This window comes from Haliotis asinina, chromosome 7, assembly GCF_037392515.1.
Source record: "Haliotis asinina isolate JCU_RB_2024 chromosome 7, JCU_Hal_asi_v2, whole genome shotgun sequence".
In the NCBI taxonomy this organism is placed as follows: domain Eukaryota; kingdom Metazoa; phylum Mollusca; class Gastropoda; order Lepetellida; family Haliotidae; genus Haliotis; species Haliotis asinina.
Window position 1 is genome coordinate 62915014 of NC_090286.1, and position 12757 is coordinate 62927770.

Here is a 12757-nt window from a genome sequence, read left to right on the forward strand (position 1 = left end):
ATGGTATGTTGTTGGCTCCAGTGACGGCGGCGATTATCACGGCAAAACATTGTCAATTTGAGAGAAAGAATAATAATAATAGTATAGATGGATGCTGCTCCCGAGGTGACGGTGAGGGAAACCCCTCCCGAGGTGACGGTGGAGACCCCTTCACAGGAACCAGTGAGGGAAGTGACCCCAACAGTAACCAGACAGAAGAATCCTAAGAGAGTAGCTGCCGGTAAAAAACGGTGGTGTAACCAACATAAAGTGACCAACCCAACCCGACTGTTGTTGGCTGTAGGCGTAACTGCTGCCGTGGTTATAACATGGTTATACGTGGGGGTACCCTCCCACAGTGAGCCCCCACCCAACAGTGAGCCCCCCACCCCCACGGTAGACCCGCATATCATGTTATAATTTTAATATTTTATATCATATACATAATGTCTGAGGGGAAAACGTTCGTCAACGACGCATACCACGCCACAGTGGTCGCCAGTCTAGCCGTAGGGTACGCTCGGTTGACTAAAATGGTGCTTAAACAACCAACTATCAAGCTAGATTTCAACCTGCAGGATATGGGTATGCTCATAATGAACCTTGGTATGGCGATGGCCACAAAAGACATCCTAGTAAAACAAGGGATCATACCTGATAATATAATGAAATAAATATAGGGATGGCCACGATAGCTATGATGGTCGGTGGGGCGTTAGTGAATGCCCTGGCATTTTCCGGGAGTAATTTCCTCTTCTCTAAACTACGAGATGATCACGCGGCTGAAATACAGGAAGAAAGGAAGCGGCACGATCTCGCTACTGAGAAATTACAAAGGGCACAGGCTGAGTACGCTAAAAAACGCCTCCAGAGGATCGATTTTATTAACGAACAACTCCAGCGTGAAAACCATGCCGTTCAAACATTCAACGATGTTGATGAAGCAATGAAAGAATACTACCTACTAACTGGTAAACAATTGGAACCGCTCAATAAACCCACACTCGCTCAGTACTACACACCATCCAAGGGACAAATGAATCGTGAACTGGGCTTCATAGTGTTGGGTATAGCAGCTACTGCGTTGGTTGCGAAGCAATTAAATTAAAATACCTATATAAGTAAACATGAGACCCGCTCCATACCGATGCGAATACATACTTATGGGGAAGACCGAGGCCTGTGGTAGGAAATGCAGGAATCAGGGGTTCTGTTGTTTCCATATGGGAAGTCCTAACTACACGTGTTCTGTGTGTGGTATCGGGGTTAAAGGGCACTACTGTCTATGTAAAGCTCACGGAGCGAACGTAGTCAGACATCAACTCATCTACGAGAATAAAAAAGGCTACATAAAAGAACGTAGGCGACTGCTCAAGATAGACTCCAGTGCGTGAAAGGGTTATCTCCCTTTACTGTGAAGCAATTAGACATTGGTTCTCTTAGGTGTAAACACTATGTCTACTGTGCGCGAGCTGAAGAGGGTCGCAAAACAGAGAGGTGTGATCGGGTATTCTCGAATGCGGAAGTCAGCATTGTTGAGATTACTAGGTTTAGAAGCCCCTCCTACGGTAACACAATTAAAAGCTCAAGCAAAACAGCTTGGATACACGGGTTATTCAAACCTGGGGAGAGCCGGGTTAACCGCATTGTTATCACATGCTCCCGTAGCAAAACCTCCCACTGTAAAACAACTGAAAGCCGAGGCACACGATTTGGGTTTAGGCGGGTATTCCCGTATGAGAAAACCACAGCTTGTAGAATTATTACGACAGAATAGAGCTATTGACCTACAGTTCGTGCGCACTGAGCGCGCTGTAGGCAACTATTTGAGAGGTTGGCGCATGCATGTTGATAGAAACATAGACATTACAGATATCAAGCCTCTGATAGCTGATAAGGTCAACCAGGAACTAAATAACCTAGGAAGTATCAAGTTTCAGATCACAGTGAAAATGTCGCTCGATAAGCAGGTTGGGGGCCCCACAGGGGCCACTGAGTATGTTCAGCCTTACTTCCGAGGTCAACAAGAGGTCGTCACACATACAGAGACCATTGACACATCAATCGATACCAGTTTTCAGCAGATACGAGAATACCTAGAACGCTACACACACTTGGGGTCCGGGTGGGCTGTAGATAAAATCGGTAATGTCTATCTAGACATAGCTAACTACGTGCCGTTCAGAGGCGGATCATACCTAGCCTTGCCTCCCTACTATAGGAACAAACATGCCATAGTAAACGTTAAGAATAGAGGAAACGATTGCCTGAGGTTAGCTATCAGGTCAGCCTTATTTCCAGCTGGCGCTAATTCAGATAGGCTTTCTAGCTATCCCCAAGATGATGGGCTCAATTGGGATGGTATAGATGAACCCACCCCCATATCCCAGATCACTAAAGTAGAAAAACAGAATAATCTGGCTATAAATGTTTTTGGGCACGAAGGTAACACAACAATAGTACACAGGGTCAGCCCGGTGAAGGATCGCCAAGTTATCAATATATTCATGATCCAGCGAGGTGACAAGTATCACTACACATGGATAAAACACTTTAGCAGGCTGTTGTATGACCAATCAGCATACAAAGGAAAGACCCACTTCTGTGAACGATGTCTACATGGCTTCACCCGAGCTGATTTATTAGAATCCCACCGGGATGATTGTCAAGGTGTGGGGCAGACGGCCATACGAGTCGACATGCCTAAGGAAGGTGATAATATCCTAAAATTCTGTAACCACAAGAACCAAATGTCTGTGCCTTATATCATATACGCCGACTTCGAAGCCTTAGTGGTGGGGGATTCCCCCACACCCCCCAGTGGTAGCTTCACCCACAAGACACAAGAGCATAAAGCCTGTTCGTTTGGATACATTGTCGTCCGTTGTGACGGGGAAACGAAAGCTCCGGTAGTATATAGGGGGCCTGACGCGGCTGAAAGGTTTCTAAAGTGTTTGCAGGAGGAAGAAAAAATTATTAGGAATGCATTGTATAAAATCGCAAAGCTAAGCAAAGCTAAGCTAAAGCTAAGCAAAGCTAAGCAAAGCTAAGCAAAGCTAAGTATATAGCTATGATATTTGAAGTATTTGTCGTGTGCAACTTAACCTTCATTTCTCTGTGTTTTGTCTGCATCGGGTATTATATAGTTAAAACTAAATCTTACTTGTTATATTATAAGATGGAGTGTGAGGAATTGCTCGAACAGTTGGGGGTCTCCCCCACGCCGCCGGCAGGCCCCACTGGGGGGGATTCCCCCAAGCGAGAGAAACTGGTGGCGTTGGCTGTTGGCGGCAAAGCCAAACATTACTTTGGAGACTACACTCCGGATAAAATGGACCTCGAGAAAGACCCTTTTATCGAACACGCCGTGAGCTCTATCAGCTGCGGGCTGTACCACAAATATGGTATGTTGTTGGCTCCAGTGACGGCGGCGATTATCACGGCAAAACATTGTCAATTTGAGAGAAAGAATAATAATAATAGTATAGATGGATGCTGCTCCCGAGGTGACGGTGAGGGAAACCCCTCCCGAGGTGACGGTGGAGACCCCTTCACAGGAACCAGTGAGGGAAGTGACCCCAACAGTAACCAGACAGAAGAATCCTAAGAGAGTAGCTGCCGGTAAAAAACGGTGGTGTAACCAACATAAAGTGACCAACCCAACCCGACTGTTGTTGGCTGTAGGCGTAACTGCTGCCGTGGTTATAACATGGTTATACGTGGGGGTACCCTCCCACAGTGAGCCCCCACCCAACAGTGAGCCCCCCACCCCCACGGTAGACCCGCATATCATGTTATAATTTTAATATTTTATATCATATACATAATGTCTGAGGGGAAAACGTTCGTCAACGACGCATACCACGCCACAGTGGTCGCCAGTCTAGCCGTAGGGTACGCTCGGTTGACTAAAATGGTGCTTAAACAACCAACTATCAAGCTAGATTTCAACCTGCAGGATATGGGTATGCTCATAATGAACCTTGGTATGGCGATGGCCACAAAAGACATCCTAGTAAAACAAGGGATCATACCTGATAATATAATGAAATAAATATAGGGATGGCCACGATAGCTATGATGGTCGGTGGGGCGTTAGTGAATGCCCTGGCATTTTCCGGGAGTAATTTCCTCTTCTCTAAACTACGAGATGATCACGCGGCTGAAATACAGGAAGAAAGGAAGCGGCACGATCTCGCTACTGAGAAATTACAAAGGGCACAGGCTGAGTACGCTAAAAAACGCCTCCAGAGGATCGATTTTATTAACGAACAACTCCAGCGTGAAAACCATGCCGTTCAAACATTCAACGATGTTGATGAAGCAATGAAAGAATACTACCTACTAACTGGTAAACAATTGGAACCGCTCAATAAACCCACACTCGCTCAGTACTACACACCATCCAAGGGACAAATGAATCGTGAACTGGGCTTCATAGTGTTGGGTATAGCAGCTACTGCGTTGGTTGCGAAGCAATTAAATTAAAATACCTATATAAGTAAACATGAGACCCGCTCCATACCGATGCGAATACATACTTATGGGGAAGACCGAGGCCTGTGGTAGGAAATGCAGGAATCAGGGGTTCTGTTGTTTCCATATGGGAAGTCCTAACTACACGTGTTCTGTGTGTGGTATCGGGGTTAAAGGGCACTACTGTCTATGTAAAGCTCACGGAGCGAACGTAGTCAGACATCAACTCATCTACGAGAATAAAAAAGGCTACATAAAAGAACGTAGGCGACTGCTCAAGATAGACTCCAGTGCGTGAAAGGGTTATCTCCCTTTACTGTGAAGCAATTAGACATTGGTTCTCTTAGGTGTAAACACTATGTCTACTGTGCGCGAGCTGAAGAGGGTCGCAAAACAGAGAGGTGTGATCGGGTATTCTCGAATGCGGAAGTCAGCATTGTTGAGATTACTAGGTTTAGAAGCCCCTCCTACGGTAACACAATTAAAAGCTCAAGCAAAACAGCTTGGATACACGGGTTATTCAAACCTGGGGAGAGCCGGGTTAACCGCATTGTTATCACATGCTCCCGTAGCAAAACCTCCCACTGTAAAACAACTGAAAGCCGAGGCACACGATTTGGGTTTAGGCGGGTATTCCCGTATGAGAAAACCACAGCTTGTAGAATTATTACGACAGAATAGAGCTATTGACCTACAGTTCGTGCGCACTGAGCGCGCTGTAGGCAACTATTTGAGAGGTTGGCGCATGCATGTTGATAGAAACATAGACATTACAGATATCAAGCCTCTGATAGCTGATAAGGTCAACCAGGAACTAAATAACCTAGGAAGTATCAAGTTTCAGATCACAGTGAAAATGTCGCTCGATAAGCAGGTTGGGGGCCCCACAGGGGCCACTGAGTATGTTCAGCCTTACTTCCGAGGTCAACAAGAGGTCGTCACACATACAGAGACCATTGACACATCAATCGATACCAGTTTTCAGCAGATACGAGAATACCTAGAACGCTACACACACTTGGGGTCCGGGTGGGCTGTAGATAAAATCGGTAATGTCTATCTAGACATAGCTAACTACGTGCCGTTCAGAGGCGGATCATACCTAGCCTTGCCTCCCTACTATAGGAACAAACATGCCATAGTAAACGTTAAGAATAGAGGAAACGATTGCCTGAGGTTAGCTATCAGGTCAGCCTTATTTCCAGCTGGCGCTAATTCAGATAGGCTTTCTAGCTATCCCCAAGATGATGGGCTCAATTGGGATGGTATAGATGAACCCACCCCCATATCCCAGATCACTAAAGTAGAAAAACAGAATAATCTGGCTATAAATGTTTTTGGGCACGAAGGTAACACAACAATAGTACACAGGGTCAGCCCGGTGAAGGATCGCCAAGTTATCAATATATTCATGATCCAGCGAGGTGACAAGTATCACTACACATGGATAAAACACTTTAGCAGGCTGTTGTATGACCAATCAGCATACAAAGGAAAGACCCACTTCTGTGAACGATGTCTACATGGCTTCACCCGAGCTGATTTATTAGAATCCCACCGGGATGATTGTCAAGGTGTGGGGCAGACGGCCATACGAGTCGACATGCCTAAGGAAGGTGATAATATCCTAAAATTCTGTAACCACAAGAACCAAATGTCTGTGCCTTATATCATATACGCCGACTTCGAAGCCTTAGTGGTGGGGGATTCCCCCACACCCCCCAGTGGTAGCTTCACCCACAAGACACAAGAGCATAAAGCCTGTTCGTTTGGATACATTGTCGTCCGTTGTGACGGGGAAACGAAAGCTCCGGTAGTATATAGGGGGCCTGACGCGGCTGAAAGGTTTCTAAAGTGTTTGCAGGAGGAAGAAAAAATTATTAGGAATGCATTGTATAAAATCGCTCCCATGCGTCTGACCCGAGTCGACAGGCTAGCCCACGCTAGTAGCACTAACTGTCACGTGTGTGAATCACCACTTAACGGTGATTCGGTGAGAGATCACTGTCACATAACTGGTAAGTATAGAGGCGCCGCTCACAACGCGTGCAACCTCAAGCTTAAAATCAACCCTAAGACAATAAACATCCCCGTTGTCTTTCACAACTTGAGAGGGTACGACTCACACTTGATCATGCAGGCCATCGCGAAAATCGATGGTAATATAACGTGCATCCCCAACAACATGGAGAGATACATCTCCTTCAGCTTAAACGGACTTAGGTTCATTGACTCGTTTCAGTTCCTCCTGTCGTCACTCGACAGTCTGGTCAAGGCCAACAATACCTTCCCTATCACCGATCGATACACAGATGCCGAGACTAGACCCCTGCTTATGAGGAAGGGTGTGTACCCCTATGAGTACATGGATAGTTGGGTCAAGTTCACCGAGACCAGACTACCCCCTATTGACTGCTTTTATAGCAAGCTGAATGAGGCGTCCGTCTCACGAGATGATTACTCGCACGCGACTAACGTATGGAATAAACTGGGTTGTAAGAACCTGGGTGATTATCACGACCTGTACTTGAGGACAGATGTACTGCTGTTAGCCGACGTGTTTGAGACGTTTAGGCGGACGTGTTTCAAGCAGTATAAACTCGACCCCGCATGGTATTACACCAGCCCAGGTCTGTCGTGGGACGCCTTGCTTAAAAAGACCGGAGTTAATTTGGAATTGCTCACAGATTACGACATGCACCTATTCATTGAGAAAGGCTTGCGAGGTGGGATTTCCATGGCATCCAAACGATACGCGAAAGCAAATAATCAATACGTGAAAGGTTACGATCCTAACAAACCAACCAATCACATTCTCTACCTCGACGCAAACAACCTGTACGGCTGGGCCATGAGCCAGTATCTACCTACAGGGGGATTCGAATGGGTACCCCACGTTGATATTATGGGGGTTGCACCAGATTCGAACAAAGGTTATATCCTCGAGGTTGACTTAGAGTATCCCAAGGAATTACACACATCACACAACAGCTACCCCCTGGCCCCCGAACGTATGAGGGTTAACCCAGACTGGATGTCTGAGTACCAACATAACTTGTCAGGTGGGCGTGTGACAGACGTTGAAAAACTCGTGCCTAACTTAATGAATAAGACCAAGTACATCGTTCACTATCGCAACCTACAGCTGTACCTGTCGTTGGGTATGAGGCTGACCAAAATACACAGGGTGCTCATGTTCGACCAGAGCCCATGGATGGAGCCCTACATCAGAATGAACACAGACCTACGAAAAAAAGCCACCAGTGATTTTGAGAAAAACCTCTACAAGCTCATGAACAACTCGGTGTTTGGTAAGACTATGGAGAACCTGAGGAAACGCGTGACCGTGAAGCTGGTTCGGTCGAGTGAGGAAGACAAGCTCAGGAGATTGATAGCCAGTCCGGCATTCAACCGTAGTAAGATATTCACAGACAACCTGGTTGCCCTACACATGAAGAAAAGCCACATAAAATTCAACCGGCCTGTTTACGTGGGGATGAGCATCCTCGATTTATCCAAACACCTGATGTACGACTTTTACTACAACGAGCTCAAGAAACAGTACGGCGACAGGTGTGAAGTGCTGTACACTGACACGGATTCCCTGCTGATGGAGATTCGAACCGAGGACGTGTACGAGGACATGAAAAAACACCTCGATTTATACGACACCAGCGACTACCCTAAGACCCATGCCCTACACAGTACGGTAAATAAAAAGGTCCTAGGTAAGATGAAGGACGAGTGTGCTGGCACGCCCATAGCCGAGTACATAGGTTTGAGACCTAAGATGTACTCCATACTGAAAGCCGACAATAGTGAGATCCGGAAGGCTAAGGGGGTTAAGAAGTATGTGGTGAAACAACACATCAAACACGCCAGATTCAAGGAAGCCCTGTTCAAGACCCGTACCTTTAGGCATAAAATGAACACACTTAGAAGTGATGGACATAAGATATACGGACTGACTATAAACAAGACGTCCCTGTCGCCTATGGACACGAAACGTTGGATAGCTATTGATGGGATAAACACATACGCGTATGGACATGAAAAAATTTGAGGCTATTTACCACAGCCCGCGTGGGTACTGGAAAGGAGAAAGGAAAGGAAAGGAAAGATTCGGCTCAGGTAGCCAGAGGATTCGAACGCATATACAAACGCAGTCCGCTGACGTGGCCAACAGAGCTGCAAGTTGACCCCGGACGGGAGTTCATGGGTGCCGTGTCACAACTGCTAGCCAAACACGATACAAAGGTCAGGCGTGGCACGGCCGGAGCCCATCGCAGCCAAGCCATAGTTGAGAGATTTAATAGGACTTTGGCTGAGCGCTTGTTCGGCCATCAGTATGCTAGGGAGATGGTCACCCCTGGAAAACGATCGACTGAATGGGTCACGAGGTTACCCAAGGTGGTGTCGGCAATCAACCATGAAGTCACCCGTCTCACCGGTAAGAAACCGGCAGACGCTATCAAACTAAAATCAATAGTTGCAGAGTCGGCCGCTCCATTGCGTGGGAAGGAGAAACAGATACCAGATAGGGCCCTAGTGAGGTATCTATACCAGCCGGGGGAACACGAGGGCGATAGTCGTAAGCGGGCCACCGATCCTATATGGTCAGTCAAAACGTACAACATAGATAAAGTGGATATGAAAGCCGACGAACCTAACTTGTACTACTTGAGGGGTGGGCCGGGTAGGGGGTTTGTAAGAGAAGAATTATTGATCGTACCGTACGGCACAGTGTTACCTCCAACCAATACACGGTAAACTGTTTCATAGACACCCAACCTTTTTGTAGTAGGGGTAATAGTAGCAAGATCTAAGGTCCCAACCAAAGCCTTATTTATTAAATAAGGCTTTGTAGAGACATTTCTTGAAAGTGAGCCAAAACCCCTATTCCCTATACTACTCACAGGGGTGATGGGTGGATTTGGAGGATGCTATCTGCAGTCATAGGAATCTACAGGGGTGATGGGTGGATTTGGAGAATGCTATCTGCTGTCACAGAAGGCCGCAGGAGTTGTGGGTTGGATTTGGAGGGTGTTATCTGCAGTCACAGAAGGCCGCAGGAGTTGTGGGTTGGATTTGGAGGGTGTTATCTGCAGTCACAGAAGGCCGCAGGAGTTGTGGTGTTATGATGATGTTATGTGTAGGAATATCAGGATGCAGGTGTAAAACATTATGGTGCATATCTTGATATAGAAACCATGATACTGATATGTATACTACATATACCACAATTTGTCTGGAAAGAACGGTCAGTAGAGTCAGTAGTATTACTCATAAGGATCAAGGACAACAACCAATTGACCAAGCATTTTACAAGTTTGGTATAATTGTTTAGATAATCAGTTAAGCTCGGTTTTATCAAAACAACAAACTAGTTTCCTGTTGTACGTTTTGAAATATCCACCCAAATTAATGGTAGGAGAGTTATAGCCTTCCTTGCTCATGAGCTGTTCTTGCCTGATTGTATTCTTATTACCTGATTAACTAGAAACGGTTAACTAACGGTTAACTTATCACTACAGCAAGTAGATACACCAGCGTAGCAAGACAATTCACTTGTGTCATGCAACATCAAATAAACAGTTATGGAGATGGTATTATTGACCTGGTCATCTTCTTTTTGTTGGAATATAACTGATAATGAATAGACATGTAGATGTTGTTTTCCATTATTCTCAACCACTGATGAGTTAGGCAGTGACCCTATCCCATAGCATGCCACTCACTGGAGCTTCTCAAATATTGTGACATATTAAATTCCTATTAAAGCCAGACCAATTGTATTTCTTGTTTTACGGATCCACCCCTTATATTTTTTCAAGAATAAGGAGAATAATAAAATTAACTTTCCCTGATAAAAAAGTAAAATCATTATGTTTTTATTGGCTTAAAATGTAAACGTGCAAAAAAATTTTTAGATTGTTTTTTGTCCCATATACACTTCATAAATTGCCAAAAGTAACATACTTTTATTATTTAGAAGGCATACACTGACTGGTGATTCTTTTTGTATCTATTTTTCTCCTCCTGCCTTTAGGTTTTCTGAGGACAAAACTTCATGAAACAAGAAATAACATGGGCTCAGTGTAAATAAGAACATACTGTACTGTGCACTATTTAAAGAGTGTTACTTTTTCCGCAGGACACAATGACAGTTGTGTTGAACCACCTAAAGCGAGTAGCGTCAAACTCAGACAAGAACAAGATGACACTGGAGAACCTAGCCATCTGTCTAGGCCCGGCGCTTCTGTGTCCCTCACCTGCCACCTCCACAGACGCAGCCCTCGACTTCAAGAAGCACATCGAGGTCCTTCTCTACCTCTTGCAGATCTGGGACAATGGCAGCAACACAAGTAAGATGGTATTGTTGGCTGTCTTGGGCCACAGAACACTATTAGGACTGACATAGGTCTGTGCCAGAATAGAGAAGCTTGAACAGTGTAGCACTGTACTGGCTAGCGAACAGTTATCTCCTTATTTTAGTGGTATTTGCAATATTACTCCGACATTCGTTACATTAATGCAGCAAAATTAATTATGATACTTAATTAGCTATTCACCTATTCACTGCTGCTGATCATGTTTTTTCATAACACAGTGGAAGAGAATCATGGCAGCATTAATATATGTTTTCCTACAGCTAACTGTAACAGTTATCACCATTCATGAAATAATACTCAGGAATCCAGCAAGTTATCTCAGTCCCGTCTGTGGCTTGTACATTTATCACCAGCTCTACAGTCCGGCACATTGTCTACACACTGATTGTTTCTTCAGTCACGATAGATGCCTCTTTAAACAGCTTTCACTATATATCAAACAGTAACCTCGAATAATTGATTGTATGGCCGTTTGAGTGGTTATTTTACAAAAGATTCATAGGGAATGAAACAATTTGTGACTTGTGAACTTTAACTTGGTATTATAGAGGTCATGGGCCATTATGGTACAAAATATTTGTAGGGGTCATAACTTTATCTTTCATTTTTCTCTTATGTTAAAAGTCATGAACAATTTTCGTTTGCTGCCCTTTATTGTTGTCAAATACTGACCGTAACCTGCACATGTGTGCTACTGATGTATTGGCGGTGACTGTTGCTTGGCAATAACTGAAAGCTCACCAGTAATTTTTTATGGAGTGAGTGAGTGAGTGATTGAGTGAAAGTGCAGCATTCCAGTCACATTACATTGTGTCAGGTTATTGGGTCAGGAAACACTCGCTATAAGCCAGTCCTTACTCCAGTAAGATGTCTATGCCAGTTCTCCTGGTTCTTGGACAGGGTGCTGTTTCATGCAAAGCTCTTGTAAGCTTAACATGGCATATCTTTTCTCATAGTATTGGCATCTCCTATACTGTAGCGTGGTCACAACACTGAAATACCTTTGTGAGATGTGTCCCTGGGTCCCCTTTCACAAAACTCTCAAAAGCCTGAGGTCTCGTAACTTTTCTCGTAGCATTCCTACTTCCTTCCTACTTCCTGTGTTATAGTATAGGAGGCATGAATGCTGCGAGAAAAGTTACAAGACCTCAGACTTTTGAGAGTTTTGTGAAACAGGACCCAGGATAATAAATATGGCTGTGTTTAAGTATGGACATTCCAACAACCATTGATGGCTTTACTGCAACAGGAACTGACCACAGCTTGCTGCCCATTTACTAGTTCACATATTGATTCCCTACTTTCGTCCTTGGCTTTTCTTTCTTCAAACTTGACAAGTCACACAGTAACACTTATTTTCAACTAATTTGTGTATTAAACTTTGTAGGCACATCCAAGTCATCAACTGCTGACACTGTGGTTTCTGTGGAGACAGGTTCCGGTGGCGGCACCACAGCAGAGTCATCTGAGAGTCAGCCACGGCAGGAGCGTATTGCAATGGATGGAGACTAAGAAACATCTGTTATCGCAGACACAGACTAGAAGCTTCAGCCGTATGTTGCCTCATACTAGCGGCTTTGACTATTGTCTTGGACTCAGCTTGTAGAATTAAAGACGCTGTGAGGCGAGGTCATCCAAAGTTCAAAACCAACACTGCCAATATCACATTATGTTTCTAGTGTACAACTATGTGCGTTGCTCTGTGTTCCGGGTGAGTGTGTATTGTGGGTCCTATGGCCTGCTTTCATCACCTGTACATGCCATAGTGTTGATGTTTGTGTATGTGCGTATCCAGAGACCAGTGGAGATTGCTAAGATCATCTGATGAATGGACATCAGACTACCAACCTCACTTTTGTATTCATTTTAGAACCAAACACTATATTGATACACAAAGCTGAATTTTCAAA

The 12757-nt window shown here is 44.8% G+C and overlaps 1 protein-coding gene across 2 annotated transcripts in view; it reads left to right on the top strand.

Annotated features, from left to right (window-relative positions):
• LOC137290935 (rho GTPase-activating protein 100F-like) overlaps positions 1–12757 on the top strand; it is a 132064-nt gene extending 119307 nt beyond the window's left edge. Inside the window, exons 5-6 of one of the 2 annotated variants that reach the window (XM_067822146.1) lie at positions 10610–10820; positions 12235–12442. In XM_067822146.1, the coding sequence (XP_067678247.1) occupies positions 10610–10820; positions 12235–12359 (336 nt within the window). In that variant the 3' untranslated portion in view covers positions 12360–12442. Of the gene's footprint in view, positions 1–10609; positions 10821–12234 lie in introns of both variants that reach the window. The other variant, XM_067822147.1, reaches the window with a different exon arrangement.